The following is a 15,114-nucleotide window of genomic DNA, read 5'->3' on the forward strand; positions in this document are numbered from 1 at the left end:
AAGCAATACATCATAGTAGAATAATTGTAGCGACAAATGTTGTGATTTATTAGATTTCTAATACACATTCAATCACATTCGCAAAATATTTTTATTCTTTTGCAACCACCTCTCCTTGACAGTTACTGTTCTCATTATTAACAGTCATCTTCGATGATTCCGATACTTCGTTAAAAACCAGGAGTAAAGGTAGACCTCCCATGACCATGCACGTACCCATGCATAGAAAACATACGGAGTAACTTCCTGTTACATCGCGCAAGTAACCTGGAATATAACGTAAAAACATTAACATAAATAACACTGATTATTTTTTTATTTAAGCAAAACAATACCTCTGCGATTACTACACAGAATCGAGTACTTTTAAGTTCATTAATTGCAATTAATGTTTATTTTAAACGCTGCACTGTATTAAAATTCAAATAATTTCATACCTGCTAAAGGCGGAATAGAAATTGCTCCAACGCTCTGGAACATCCTGACAAGACCATAAGTAGAGGATATTTTATCAGTTCCGTATTGGTCTGCGAGAAGGACGGGAACCAAGAGGAACCAACAGCCTAAGCATAGTCCATACATGCCTACAGAACATGCTAACACGTAGAAAGAATGGGCCATTGGAATTGCCAGTACAGCTACACCAGCACCCACGACACTGTTTAAGGAGAAGAAAATTTTTATTAAATAATAAAGTTCAATAATACAAAAATAAGGATTATATACAAAAATGATTTACACATCTATATTTCCTATAGCATGTGCACATTAAATTAGGTTCAAGCGTATTAAATTTCACATCATTTAATAATACTACCATATGACTATAAAAATTCAATACTATGAAAATGAAACGTAGAATCTGATAAACAAAGATATTTTATTGGAAAATAAGGATCTATGCAAATGCATTTTGTAGATGCAGTATAAAAATTTCTCGAACGTACCTTCCAATGTATCCTTTCCGCCGATCAAAAAGTTTCAGATCCGAAAGCCATCCAAGTCCTAATCTTCCGCATAAATCAAGCGCGGCGGAAATAGCAACCAGGTATCCAGCTTCCGATTTCGTATAACCAGCAGCGTGTACGTAAGCCGGAAGATAGTACAGCATATACGGACTTCCGGTTGACATAAGACTAACGGACAAACACATCATCATGAATTGAGGATTTTTCAATAGAGACAGATCGATGTATTGCGCTATCCTTTGCATCACTGTCTTCTTTTCCTTTGGCAGTTGTGACTCGTTCTGAGGAACTGGACATACCGCCGTGACCGACGACTTCAGCGACTTTAACGACGACCTTGCCTTGTAAACGCACGTAGAATCGGTCGATAGATCTTCGACACTGTGTAATATACTCGAGCTACGTATCTTCGAGATCGGTTTCATCCGTAGACACTCGCCCACAACGTCTTTCTCCTCGTCACTGTCTGTCAGCTCGACCGCCACCACACCGTTCTGATGAAATAATTCGTTCAACAGATTATGTTTCGTAGTCGAATCATTGGCGAATATTAAATCTAACTTCTGTTGTTTTGCCGTCTCTAATTCCTTTGCTGTGCTCTCGACCTTTTCCGCCTTTTCCGGCATGTTTGTGTCTTCTGGCGCGTAATTGTTCTCCAATGGCCGGTATAGGGTTGCGCTGACGCACACATGAAGCATACAACCACCAAGTAAAAGGATGGTACCGTGGAAACCAAAATTATCCACGAGAACCTTGATCAAAAGCGGAAACACGAAACTGCCAGCTGCTGTACCAGATACGCATATTCCATTTGCTAGTGCACGATGCTTGTCGAAGTATTGTGAGACGAGGATGATACCTGGTGTTGTCGACAGACCGCTGCCAATGCCTAAAATTGTTATATTAATTGCTATGACAATAAATATTGTCATTATATAAATAATTAGATGTTTATAATTGGATTAATTGTATTGTCCAGTTGTTCGTTCGTATCATATTCTTGCTTTCTTTCTTTCAAGCATGCTATCCGCATTTTCTTACGTAACCCAATGACGAAACCTGATTATATACATATACATACATATATTGAGACGAACGCACGGCGAAGAAATTTGATAAAATCGATTACCTACGAACCTGTCAGAACTCCAAATGTAAAAAAGAGATGTATCAACTTTGTCGCAAAGTAACTTATCGTTAATCCTAAAGCACAGAACAATCCACCGATGAAAACGACTGCCCGACAACTATACTTCTGGCACAGCATGCTCGTCACTGGAGCTGTATTTGGATTATTCACATATTAATATTTAGGATAATAGCACAATCTCTTCACATTGTCATAGTCGCACATGTATTTCAAAAGTGTCACAACTCAAAATAATTCAATCCTGTGTTAGAAGAACATAAAAATCGTCAAAGAGCGATCTCAAGAAAGTTAAGAATGGAAAATTACAAAAATAATATTTGATCATCGTTTTCTAGTGTTTATTCTTTACTTTAACATTATATGTTTAGTAAATAATTTTTTATAAGTTTCCAAATAGTTTCTCGATTTCCTGAAAAATTTGTTTAGAGTTGTGTCACATTTTTAGTATTATTATTTTATTAAAATATTGATTAGATTTCTAAAAAACTTATTTTTCACTAAAAACATCCTGGCAAATACTTACCAAGTGCAAGACAAAGACAAGACAAGATAGCGGGTATCCAAGAAGCGACCGAAGCTGTGGAATCCTTAAACGTTTCCATCACCTCGACATACAGCACCCCGTAAGATTTCATCAGTCCAGTCACCCAGAACTGAACGAAAAATGCTCCGCAAACGATCACCCACCCATAACCACCATCTAATGGAACGTACTTGATATTTCTCGATTTTTTCGTTTCGCACTTAGGTTTTTTCTTCTTAGTACTAGAAGTTATGCTCGATCGAAGTTCATGAGACTTGGCAATCAATGGCCTGGCCGTGAGACTCGATATGGTCAGGAGATTATCGTTATCCTCGTCCTCGATCGTCTCTGGACTCTGAAGATGCGGTGGCACGACCGGCGTTGAAGTTGCTGTCGCCTGGACGGCCAACGAGGCTGGCCTTTTTGGCGAGGGTACACCTGTGCTCAAATCGAAGACGGGCGCCGAATGTATCGACAAAAGGGAGCCCAGTTGATTTTGTTGATTCATATTCTCGTCGATGACAGTGGTGCCGACCATCTCCTGCGACGCTGTCGCACAGGCGACAGCGTCACGCTCAACCGAATCCTGCAGGCTCCATTCTCGTGGTAATGACATATTTCCGTGGATTCGTTCACGCGAGGGGGACCGTAATACATTGGAGTTACGTTGCTTTTTCTCTCCTTCGTTTGCTTCTGCTGGCAAACAGTTTTCTTTTCACCTGCTTCACCTCCTCCGATTCCCTTTTATCTTCGATAAAAAACAAAATCTTCGTTTTTCTAACACTCTATATTTCTATTTATGTACTTGTCTCTATGTCTTGGGGTCGTTTTCTATATCTTCCTCTATTTATCTTATTAGATGTCAGCTTCTGTTCTATCTACTTTCCTCTATTCTTCGTTTTCTATTGTTTAAACTCCCCAAATCTAATCTTCCTGGTCTTTCGACACGCACCTTATAAAAATCGGTCCACCCCGATTTGACTTTGTTGTTACCTATCCACCGTTGACTTCCTTCTCACCATTTACACGTTCTCCAAGGTTCTCCTGACTCTGTCTAAGGGTGCTTGGTAAATAACCGAAGTGAAAAGGGTGCGCACGCAGAGGAGGTCGCCACCGAGTGGAAACTTACGAGATCAATATGCAGCCACATCTCGCGGTGTAGTCACCACCACGTGGCTTGGAAACAATGCAGGGGCCTATCGGTTTATTGTCCTGCAGGTCGACCCACTTTTCCATCCGCCTTGGCCTCCACTAGCTTGTATGACCATTTCCACCCTGTAGTCCCTACGCCTGGACAATCTTCGATCGGCCTGCATCGCATGTCCCTTCCCGTTTCGCAGCTTCAATTATTTCAACATCTTTAGAAACGATGGAGGTCATCGGAATTAATCGCCGGAGAGATACTGATTCCAGAGAGATAGTACGAGTTGTTACGACCATTGGGAAGTTCTTTTAAACTCTCCTGGCAATGCTTCTTCTTCTTGTTATGCTACGAATCTATTGAAGAGACAACGCTGAATTAGAATTAAATTATTCTTAGTTGTTTATATTTTATATGTTTATAGAATGTTCTTAATTATTTTGATAATAAGCAATTTGGCTAAAAGAATATGAACTAACGTTGATTACGAAACATGCCAAGTAAGAAAGACAATAAACTGTTGTATAGTTACAATTATTTAAAATATTATTTAAAATATATATAAATGAATTCGATCAGCAGAAGTTGAGTTAGTTTCATTTTGATAAGTGAAATTCTACTGTACTTTAGTTGTATTGGGAGATTAAATGCACGTTTGGTCGGGATCTAAATAATCCAGGAGAATAAGGAAGAAATAAGGAGTTTGAAACGAATAGGGAAGGGTAGATTATTGGAATGGTCAGAAAGAAATTGTAAAGTTGCCTGGAAAATGGGAAAACATCCTAATATTGCAATAGTGGGGACGAAGTCTGTGCGCAGCATCCAAACGGATCAATGAATCTCCGACTTCTGTCTTTCAGATCCACCTTCGCGCTCGACGTTAACACTGGGTCTGTTCATGGTGCACTCATTGTCAGATGAGGGCGTGAACGGTTTTTAAATGAATCGCCAGCCAATCCGTACATCCTTGAATATTACGTGAACGATCAACGACTGTAGACTGATCCGGTACGTTCAGATTTCATTTTTAAGAAAATGTCTTTGGAGATAAACTGTTATTCAGAAGAATAATATGTAGTTGAAATTTATGTTCTTGCAAATTATTTAGGCTATAACGTTAAATTTATTGTGATATGTTAATATAATTAATTGTAGATTTCCTATTATGATTATAATTATTAAAAACTGCCACAATTTTTATGGTTCATTATGTATGTATGTATAATTCTTTATTGTATATTACCCCTATTTATATTTTAGTTATTCGATGAAATCCATTTTGAAATTCATTTTTTTTCCTAGATCGAACTTTCTAATAATGAAATACGAGGGTGTCGCATTGTTCATTTCCCTAATTGTTTTGAACGATGAAGTGCACAATGGACTCGTCGCGAGCCAATTCAACAATCCCACCTTCTTTATGATCGGCGGCGTTTTCTCCAATAATGACAGCAAAGAGTATTTCAAACGAACGCTAAACGTAAGTAATATTCAATGAAAACCTTCCTAAAATTTAATCTTTTTGTATAAAACCTTCTTATTAGTTAACTTCTTATTTAAAGTAGTTACGTCTGAAACTTAATTCGCTTCATTTTAAGAATTTATTAAATTCTAGTTTAGTTTAATTAAATTACCTTAATTTTTAAATTCAACTCCATCTCTATAATGCAAAGAAGTTTAGTTCGAATATACAATAAATTGAAATTTAACTGTTCTATTTAATAAAACATCGAATAGTTAGTCAGAGGATAATTGTAGATGTTTATTCGTCGTATTTTCCAAGGAAGTATATAGTCATAATTAATTCCATATTTGCCCCGGTTTCCAGACTTTGAACTTCAACTCGCAATATGTCAATAAGGGAGTGACTTATAAGCACACGGTAATTGAAATGGACTCCAATCCAATTAAGACGGCTTTGAGCGTGTGTAACTCTTTGATAGCGGAACAAGTGTACGCGGTGGTAGTTTCTCATCCCCTTACAGGAGATCTGTCACCAGCCGCTGTTTCTTACACAAGTGGCTTTTATCATATACCCGTTATAGGTATATCTTCAAGAGATTCCGCATTCTCTGACAAAGTGAGTCCATTAGCAAATATAACGAAGATCTCTACTCTATACATGAAAATTGATTAGAATTATTGAGATTTTCTAAAGCAGTGAAAAATTTACACACATTTTCTTTTATAAAATGTAATATTAATTGTTCTAGTTATTAAAAATAACTAACTATAAATATAAATTATCTATGATGTTAATTAATATTTGATTTCTAATTTATTATAACAAATATCATAAAGCACGTTTAACACATTCACTGCGTATATTGCAAATTCGATTTCGTCACGTACTCTTATAAAATATAATATTTGTATGACATCGATTGGCATATAGAAAAAAAATTAAATGTAATGAAATTTTGAAAAAAATAATAATTCGTACAACATAATATTCAATACTATATCATTATGTTAGCGTATAAATTATTATATTTGGCGAGTATCGAGTATTGTAATTTGTACAATATGTATAATATTCAATATCACTATATAATATTCGTTAAATATAATAATTCGCACGAGACATATATGTGCTTATAATTTCGTATTATAGAAATAGAATCTTTTTACATTTATTGGGGCGTGGCATGGATTATGAAAATACGATCAACAGTGAACACGTTAAATTGTAGTCCGTCAAAGGATTTGTACAAATAAGATTGTCTGTAGTACTTACTACGTCATTGTCACATTATCCGTATTACATGTTACGTTAAATATCTGTATAGCATACGTATGGTGCGCGTTCTAGAAAATATTGTGTAATAACATAAAATAGCAAGATTTATCTGAGATACAGTATTCTTTCAGAACATTCACGTCTCCTTCCTAAGGACAGTACCACCATATTCGCATCAAGCAGACGTGTGGGTTGAACTATTGCAACACTTTAGCTATAAGAAAGTGATCTTCATCCATAGTTCAGATACAGATGGTCGAGCATTGCTTGGAAGATTTCAGACGACTTCCCAGAATTTGGAAGATGATGTTGAAATTAAAGTTCAGGTATATCTAATGAAATTTTCTAATCTTGTTTGAAAGGCCTATTAGAAATAATTTTATGAAAACAACTCGTATAATTACATATAACACAATTTTATGACAATAACGTAATTAGTTTGTTAGTTTCTAATTGAATTGTAATGGATTTAAAACAGGTAGAGTCTGTGATCGAATTTGAACCTGGTTTAGATAGCTTCACGGAACAGTTAATGGAGATGAAAAATGCACAAGCTAGAGTTTGTCTTTTGTACACTTCGTAAGTACTAATTACTTCCGTTAAAATATGCTTTATATCAATCTGTATAGCAATAAACTTTTCAAATTATTTAAAATAATTGTAATATACAAATCACTATTATATAAATGATATAAAGCTCGCACAAAGCTCCATCAACAAAGATGTTAAACTTTTATCCTATTTATTAAGAGAAATAAATACTAAATAATAACAATGAATAAATGATCCAATGAAATTTTTTTACTCTTCAACAGAAAAACAGACGCAAGCGTGATTTTTCAAGACGCAGCAGCATTGAATATGACTGGTGCAGGATATGTTTGGATCGTGACGGAGCAAGCCTTAGATGCGCCTAACGCACCGGAAGGTCTTCTCGGCTTGAAATTAATTAACGCGGAGAAAGAGAAGTCTCACATCGACGATAGCCTGTCAGTTCCTTTCTAATCACGTATAGACATCCACGCATGTATGTTGCGTCCGTAGTTTCGTGTCTTACTACTGAAAAGGCCTAAAAAAAAAATGAGAACAAAAGGACACACGATACCTACGCATGAGAAGACTTACAATTAGAGTAATTGAATGGACATATTTACGATACTTCGCAAGAAAACAGAAAGAGACAAAAACAAATGTCTTTCTCACATTTCTTCATTCAAACTTTTTCTGATGTAGAATTGTACAATTGCATGCAACGCACAGGAAACACGCATCCTGATTTCACGGCAATGTACAACTGATTTCAGATCACTGGATCACATACTCTCTTAGCACACCTTCCAATCTGTCCAATGGATATTCCGTATCGTTCAGCGAAACGCTGAATGTGCTTTGAACGTTTAGGATATGTGTGTACGAGTAACGTTGCCCTGTCCCTCTCTCTCTCTCTCTTTCCCTCTCTCTCTCTCTCTTTCTCTCTTTCTCTCTCTCTCTCTCTCTCTCTCTCTCTCTCTCTCTCTCTCTCTCTCTGTGAAGCAACCTATTATCCATTTCAGATAAATATAACTAGTAGTTAATGAACATTCTACGGAGTAATAGGTGGTTTTGATGAAAATAGTAGTCTCGGACTATTGATACATCTACCATTTGGACATTGTTCGATCAAGAAGAATTTATACCTTAAATTTTACTATTTTGAATTTTCCAATTTTTCTGATGTATGATAGATCATAATTTTACAATCTAACAGAATATACATTTCAGGATAGTGCTTGTATCCGCCTTACGAGAAATGAACAAGTCGAAAGTAATCACGGAGGCGCCAAAGGATTGCGGAGATTCTGGCTCGATATGGGAGACCGGCAAGAGCCTTTTCGAGTACTGTTTACTTCTATTATGTTTTTATTGATATAAATCAAATGGTATCTTACTGTTATGAGTTCCACTCTGTTTTAGATTCATCCTCAAAGAGGTACTATCAGATGGTAAGACTGGCAAAGTAGCGTTCGATGATAATGGGGACCGCATTTATGCTGAATATGACATCATTAATATCCAGGAGAATGGTAAAAGGGTCTCCGTTGGACAGTATTTTTATCCAACTGTAAGTGAAATTAAAAAATAAATAGAATTATATATTAAAAATGCAGAAGAATCCTCAAATATTTACAACAAAGCAGAAGATGTTAAAACTCTTTAGCTGAAATCTATTTACCTTTTTCAAAAGTTTTCCTTAAATAATTAATTAAAAAAGTATAGATAGTTATCTTATTAAAATAACTTGAACATACTCTTTAAATATAATATCTTTTATATATATAGTATCTTCTTTTTTATAGTATTTTTATGTATAATATCTTACAATAAATTTAATATTTTACTTAATCTGATATTATATCAACATTTAAATATTATTATAATATTAAATATTTTCTATAAAAAAATATTTGTTTGAAGATATCTTTTTACTTCTCTAGTATTGATGTTCATATTATCCGTAGAATGGTACCAAAATGGCATTAAGTGTCAACGAGTCCAGCATAACGTGGCCTGGTCGACTGCAAACTAAACCCGAAGGTTTTATGATTCCTACGCACTTGAAAGTACTTACTATCGAAGAAAAGCCATTTGTTTACGTTCGCGAGATCGCATCCGGTGAACCATGTCTTCCAGAAGAGATTCCATGCCCTCATTTTAACGTCACAGATCATGAAAGTAAGAATTTACTAAATATTACAAGATGTAGCATATCTTATGTATTATGTACAATAGATCTTGAAACATTTGCAGCTACGAAAACATATTGTTGCAAGGGATACTGCATGGATTTGTTGAAAGAATTATCAAAGACCATTAATTTCACCTATAGTTTGGCCCTGTCTCCCGATGGACAATTTGGCAGCTATGTGATCAAGTACAATTCAGGTGCGACAAGTAGAAGCATGGTAGAACAGTTGTAGATGTAAGGCCTCGTTTCGATGAGAACATACGTGACTATGAAACAGATACTAGTATTTAATTTACAAATTTCTTGTTTCAGTTGGAGGAAAGAAAGAATGGACAGGACTTATCGGAGAATTGGTGAATGAAAGAGCAGATATGATCGTCGCTCCTTTGACGATTAATCCGGAACGTGCCGAATTTATCGAGTTCAGCAAGCCGTTTAAGTATCAAGGCATCACTATTCTTGAAAAAAAGGTACAATAACTGATAATCTAGAAATATTTATTAATAATTAAGTAGTTATATATCTTAAAATGGTTTAAAACTATAATTATATCATAATAATTAAAGAATATTTAAAATAAATCATAGTTCATAGTTAATAATTAGTTAATAGTAATTCAAACTATTAATTAAAAAAATATAAAATTATAAAAAGAATTTTTGGTTTAGCCATCAAGATCATCAACCCTCGTATCGTTTCTGCAACCATTCAGCAACACTCTATGGATACTGGTGATGGTGTCGGTACACGTAGTGGCTCTAGTTTTGTACCTCCTCGACCGGTTCTCACCTTTCGGGAGGTTCAAGCTAGCAAACACTGACGGTACCGAAGAGGACGCCCTGAACCTGTCCAGCGCCGTCTGGTTCGCCTGGGGAGTACTTCTCAACAGTGGAATCGGGGAAGGTTTGATTTTAATTATATTATTTCCCCATAAAACAATTAAAAAACACTTCATTCAGACGCATAAATAATTAAATTCTATACAAATTATTATTTAAAAAAATACATTGACATCAATCATTATTAACATTGAACTTTAAAATATTTATAGTAAGCCTTATAACATTCTTTTGTCAGTTGAAGTGTAATTAAATTGATTACTCGTGGATGAAAATGGAGCCGCGTAAAAATAGTTTCATCTCTATAAATGAAGATTTTACCTGAATTTTATAAGTATTATGGATAAACATAATTATTTTTGCAGGTACTCCACGGAGTTTTTCTGCTCGAGTGTTAGGTATGGTGTGGGCAGGATTTGCAATGATTATTGTTGCTTCTTACACTGCCAATTTGGCTGCTTTCCTCGTGTTGGAACGGCCGAAAACTAAATTAACTGGCATCAACGATGCTCGAGTAAGAATGAAATTAATAAATTATAAAAATAATATTGTTTTTTATATCTTACGTATCACCTTAAAATTTACAGCAAATTGTTATTACAGCAATTTATATTACATGAATATATATCATATTATATGCATATCAAAGATATGGAATATAAAAATACTAAAAATATTTTACAATCTGTTGTAGTAACAATGATTTACAATGATTTTAATTATTTAAATGAATATGTACATCTTTAATTTTCCATTGTATTACTTTTGGATCACTCTACATACGTATACAAACGTATATGTAATATATCGATTACTTCTATTGTTACGTTTGCTACAGCGTATATATTGATTTTAGTCAAAGTAACGAAGACTACTATAACGAACTACCTGTATAACATCATGAATATACTTGCAGCTTAGAAACACCATGGAGAACCTTACGTGCGCCACGGTGAAGGGCTCAGCTGTGGACATGTATTTCCGTCGACAGGTCGAATTATCCAATATGTATCGTACAATGGAAGCGAACAATTACGACACTGCTGAAGAAGCTATCAGAGATATAAAAATTGGGTAAAAAAAAATAGATAAAAAATAAAATTTGGATTATCATAAAAATTTGAAGTTCAAGAATTGGCGATTTTAAGGATATTATTGCATTTGTAGGAAACTCATGGCTTTTATCTGGGATAGTTCTCGATTAGAATTCGAGGCTGCTCAGGACTGCGAATTGGTAACTGCTGGAGAGTTATTTGGCCGTTCCGGTTATGGAATTGGTTTGCAAAAAGGTTCCTTATGGGCAGACGCTGTTACTCTTGCTATCTTGGATTTCCACGAAAGTAAGAGTCAATAAAAATCATTATCTGAAATAGTTAAAAACTAATAATGAAAATAATTATCATATATCATATATAACCATATATTTAAAATTAATAAAAATCATTAAAAGAATAATTATAATTATTGGATAAATTAACGTCCTGTAATATAAAAATAAACATCAAGTTGCCAATAAATGTTACTAAATACTTATTACACTATTAGGTGGCTTTATGGAAAGCCTTGACAACCATTGGATTCTTCGAAGTAACGTACAGCAATGCGAGCAACTTGAGAAAGCTCCGAATACTTTAGGCTTAAAAAATATGGCTGGAGTATTCATAGTGGTCGGTGTTGGAATCATAGGTGGTATTGGACTTATCATCATTGAAGTAGCGTACAAGAAACATCAGATTCGCAAACAGAAAAAGATGGAACTGGCGAGACACGCGGCTGATAAATGGAGAGGTGCAATCGAGGTAAAGTATAAGCTTGATTATAGATTTTGAACTAGAATCGAACTTCTTTCGTTCGATGTCTTTTGTTCTCCATTCCTCAAAATTTTGCGTTTGTCAGTAAATCGCAAGCAGCCAGGACAAAATAGGGGAGCAACGCAGGAATTCTAACAGACTTCAGTAACGACACCTAAAAGAACATGATCATCAAACGAACACAAACATTCTAGATTAAAGCACAACGATTCATACGCTTTGCAAGCTTTAGATATAAACAGGCTAACTTAATGTTAAGGCAGTAAAATTCAATTTTGCATTTTAGAAAAAAATAGTGTAAAATACGCAACGAAAGGCACTTCGTCGTATTTGACACTATAATTGCTCCTTTTATGATGCATCAAATATTTATATAGTTAGCATTTTATACTTTTCCCCTTTTATATTTTATTTTAACTCTTTCTTGCAAAAGTGTGTATAAGAAAAGTGGAGCTCTAGTTCATACAGTCCCGTTGCAGAAAGGTTAAGCTATATATATATATGCAAAATATCATCATTAGACTGTGAATATTTATGCAAATTCATATTCTTATGAGCACAATTAAAGAACGGGAACCTAAGCCGAAATTTGTATTTCTTATCAAATATTAGAAAAAGCATTCTATTTTGGACTTGTGTTATCTTCAAATTCATCGTGTGCATTTTTGCACCTTTAAATTTCTCTTACACGCATAAAAGTTCGCATTCTGGTCATTATAGTTAATCTCAAATACAATTCATACAGTAGTGCTTCGCTAACTGGTCATGAAACCTTATCTGCCCAATTATCGAGGGAAGTATAATTCCAGAAAATTCCTAGTATTTTTCTTCTCTATTAACAGTTATATGACACATTTGTTCCTTTTACATAACGTAACGCCAAATACTCATTCCACTAACAATTTAATTCTAGAAGAGAATAAAGATAAAAATAGCGATAACTAATTAACGAATTACTACTGTATTGCGATACAAATTCAGTAGAATTAGTCAAAACAATAAAACGAATGCAGCTTTTTCCAATACCCCTAGTATATTTGTCTAATTTCTATTCTTTCGATTTTTAAAATGCAGAAACGAAAGACTCTACGAGCTTCGATAGCCGCCCAGCGAAGGATTCAAAGTAACGGCCTTAACGATCCTACGACCGTAAGTTTAGCAGTCGATACGGTAGCTAGATCGAACGTATCTCCGCGAAGTCCTGGTCGGGCATGGCCAGGGGACAGTGACATCCGTCAACGACCTATACCACGTTCAGACGATATCAGATTATCGCCCGCTGCATACACTGCAAACGTCTCACATCTCATAGTGTGAAGTAACTCGTCTTCATCGATTACTTGTACATCGTAAAATGTCAACATGTTATATTATTACCTGAGAAAAAAGTTTGTTAGATATGACACATATGTAACTGTGTTGAAAATGATAACTTTGTTTTATACAATAAAGACCGTTACTTTAAAGACTCTCTTACCGTGTTTTAGTATTCATTAATCCGTTAAGGAACAACGTTGCATTGACGCAACATTTTATTTGCAACATTCTTCAGTTAATTTATATTAGCCAATTTTGTGTTTTAACATTATATTAAAAAAGAATCCCAAGAAGTTGGGATAATATTTTTTTCAATTACTATTTCTTCCTGCACCCATCTCCTACAACTTCATAAAATTTTGAAGAAATTCAAGTATAATAACAGTTTTTTTTTAATTATAGAATATTCTAATGTATTCTTTTACCTTGACAAAACAAATTACTTCATTTGCCTTTTCCAATAATACTACGTATATGCAACTTCTACGAATTATCTTCCTACTTAGTTCTTACTGGATTAAATATGCTTTAATTGATGCTATATTTGTTATAAAAATTGTCACGTATGCTATAGCATTTCTTGTTACTGGATGAAGTCATACTTTTTAAACAGTAACAGATAAAAATATCACAAGATTAAATAGTTTTGAATCATGCATCACGTGGTACACGTTGTTGATCCGGAAGTGAAGATATTTCAAATATTTAAGATCATTTCTATCTCTTTAAACCGAACTATAGTATATTTAAGTATATTTACTTATAGACCAATCGATGCGTTTTTCTAATTTTTTTATAAAAGAAATACTAAATAAAATAAAAGTTGATTAGTTTAGAAAATTTTAATTTTAATTTTATAAATTCTATACTAACTGTATAAGTGATAGAATAATACATTTCAGCTGTTAGAGCTATCATATAAAATACATAGAACCAAAATTTGTAAGCGTCATTTTTGTTCTGATTAAAAAATATAAAGGTATCAATGTAATCTTTAATTTAACTAATTCAATGCATTTATATCCTTCTTCTTCTCTTCTAGCACACATTATTTACCATCTCAATTGTTTAATTATTAGGCTATTCGAAAAATTCGTAGCTTTTTATATGAATTTCTATAAAATAATAGAACATACAAACAAATACGGTTTTTAGTTGGATATTAAAGAAAATTAAGAAGAAACATTCAGAATTTGTTAATAAAACAGATTTTTTTTCAATGAGACAATATTAACCCTCATATAAAAATATGATACTTTTTTAGTTTAATTCACTCGATATTCAAAACTTACCAAAAACGTCAGATTTGGGTTTATTAATAAATTTATTTAAACAAGTTTGAATGAATGAAAGTACATAAATATATGCTTTCGTCATTTAAAAAATTGTTGGCCTTGACAAGAACAATCTAATATCTTTGAATACAAACACAACAGAAACGTTAACCTTTAATAATGTTATTTAATGGATGATGTAGCTGCAAGTAGTGATTGGTATTCGAGTCTCACAATTAGTTTCGAAACGATTCGATATTTTTCAGAACCGTCAAAATTTTGAATCACTTCCAATAGGATTCGATGCCCTATAACTCTTGAAAGTCTTATAAGCCTTGGAAATCTTGTAAGTCTTGAAGGTCTTGAAAGTTGCATTGGGATGCATTTCCGATACCTCAGACATTTTAGATTTTGTTTAATATCTTATGACAATGAAATATTCAAAATACTTGTAAAATATTGACTACGTGTTAAGCTTTCAAGATTTATTAAAGTAATCAAGACTTTCAAGACTTAAAAGACCTTCAAGATTTCAAAGATTTCCAAAATTTTTCAGGAGTATCAGGGTATTGACTCCTATTTAAAGGTCGAATTTTTCGCCACAGTTAAAAACCACGGTCGAATTT

At 34.0% G+C, this 15,114-nt stretch overlaps 2 protein-coding genes and 1 long non-coding RNA gene across 7 annotated transcripts; 1 reads left to right on the top strand and 2 right to left on the bottom strand.

Moving 5' to 3' along the window:
- Positions 1 to 72: 72 nt before the first annotated feature.
- LOC122566000 (monocarboxylate transporter 12) lies at positions 73 to 3,791 on the bottom strand. 2 transcript variants are annotated; one of them, XM_043722656.1, is made up of 6 exons: positions 2,642 to 3,791; positions 2,106 to 2,249; positions 1,574 to 1,857; positions 948 to 1,462; positions 438 to 658; positions 73 to 267 (listed from the first exon to the last, which is right to left on the bottom strand). In XM_043722656.1, exons 1-6 carry the CDS (start codon positions 3,255 to 3,257, stop codon positions 92 to 94), a joined length of 1,956 nt encoding a protein of 651 aa, XP_043578591.1. In that variant the 5' UTR covers positions 3,258 to 3,791; the 3' UTR covers positions 73 to 91. The 2 variants fall into 2 exon arrangements, with proteins under 2 accessions (XP_043578591.1, XP_043578590.1); XM_043722655.1 differs by having other exon boundaries at positions 948 to 1,857.
- Positions 3,792 to 4,635: 844 nt separating this feature from the next.
- Positions 4,636 to 13,363, top strand: LOC122565996 (glutamate [NMDA] receptor subunit 1). Of its 3 annotated transcripts, XR_006316366.1 has the most exons (18): positions 4,636 to 4,790; positions 5,085 to 5,262; positions 5,611 to 5,862; positions 6,654 to 6,848; positions 7,001 to 7,101; positions 7,338 to 7,511; positions 8,284 to 8,397; positions 8,476 to 8,623; positions 9,021 to 9,234; positions 9,292 to 9,444; positions 9,560 to 9,717; positions 9,916 to 10,150; positions 10,452 to 10,600; positions 11,003 to 11,160; positions 11,254 to 11,426; positions 11,632 to 11,885; positions 11,983 to 12,041; positions 12,972 to 13,110. XR_006316366.1 is itself a non-coding variant. In XM_043722641.1 (17 exons), the coding sequence occupies exons 2-17, from the start codon at positions 5,101 to 5,103 to the stop codon at positions 13,212 to 13,214; spliced, it is 2,883 nt and encodes a 960-aa protein (XP_043578576.1). In that variant the 5' UTR covers positions 4,636 to 4,790; positions 5,085 to 5,100; the 3' UTR covers positions 13,215 to 13,363. The 3 variants fall into 3 exon arrangements, 2 of the variants coding, with proteins under 2 accessions (XP_043578576.1, XP_043578577.1); XM_043722641.1 differs by lacking the exon at positions 11,983 to 12,041 and having other exon boundaries at positions 12,972 to 13,363; XM_043722642.1 differs by lacking the exon at positions 11,983 to 12,041 and having other exon boundaries at positions 9,310 to 9,444; positions 12,972 to 13,363.
- Positions 13,133 to 15,048, bottom strand: LOC122566023. 2 transcript variants are annotated; one of them, XR_006316369.1, is made up of 4 exons: positions 14,088 to 15,048; positions 13,640 to 14,021; positions 13,375 to 13,561; positions 13,133 to 13,274 (listed from the first exon to the last, which is right to left on the bottom strand). It is a non-coding gene; the product is annotated as an uncharacterized LOC122566023 (long non-coding RNA). The 2 variants fall into 2 exon arrangements; XR_006316368.1 differs by having other exon boundaries at positions 13,640 to 15,048.
- Positions 15,049 to 15,114: the final 66 nt, after the last annotated feature.

This window comes from Bombus pyrosoma, linkage group LG3, assembly GCF_014825855.1.
Source record: "Bombus pyrosoma isolate SC7728 linkage group LG3, ASM1482585v1, whole genome shotgun sequence".
Taxonomy (NCBI): Eukaryota; Metazoa; Arthropoda; class Insecta; order Hymenoptera; family Apidae; genus Bombus; species Bombus pyrosoma.

Bases quoted from the DNA above. Each gene is read 5' to 3' on its own strand.
- LOC122566000 (XM_043722655.1), bottom strand. From the start codon at position 3,257: ATGTCATTACCACGAGAATGGAGCCTGCAGGATTCGGTTGAGCGTGAC. The intron at 2,250-2,641 runs GTAAGTATTTGC...ATCCAAATACAG, and splicing joins TTGTCTTTGTCTTGCACTTG to CTCCAGTGACGAGCATGCTG. The intron at 268-437 runs GTATGAAATTAT...GTTATATTCCAG, and splicing joins TTCTATTCCGCCTTTAGCAG to GTTACTTGCGCGATGTAACA.
- LOC122565996 (XM_043722641.1), top strand. From the start codon at position 5,101: ATGAAATACGAGGGTGTCGCATTGTTCATTTCCCTAATTGTTTTGAAC. The intron at 9,235-9,291 runs GTAAGAATTTAC...TATGTACAATAG, and splicing joins TAACGTCACAGATCATGAAA to ATCTTGAAACATTTGCAGCT. The intron at 9,718-9,915 runs GTACAATAACTG...TTTTTGGTTTAG, and splicing joins TCACTATTCTTGAAAAAAAG to CCATCAAGATCATCAACCCT.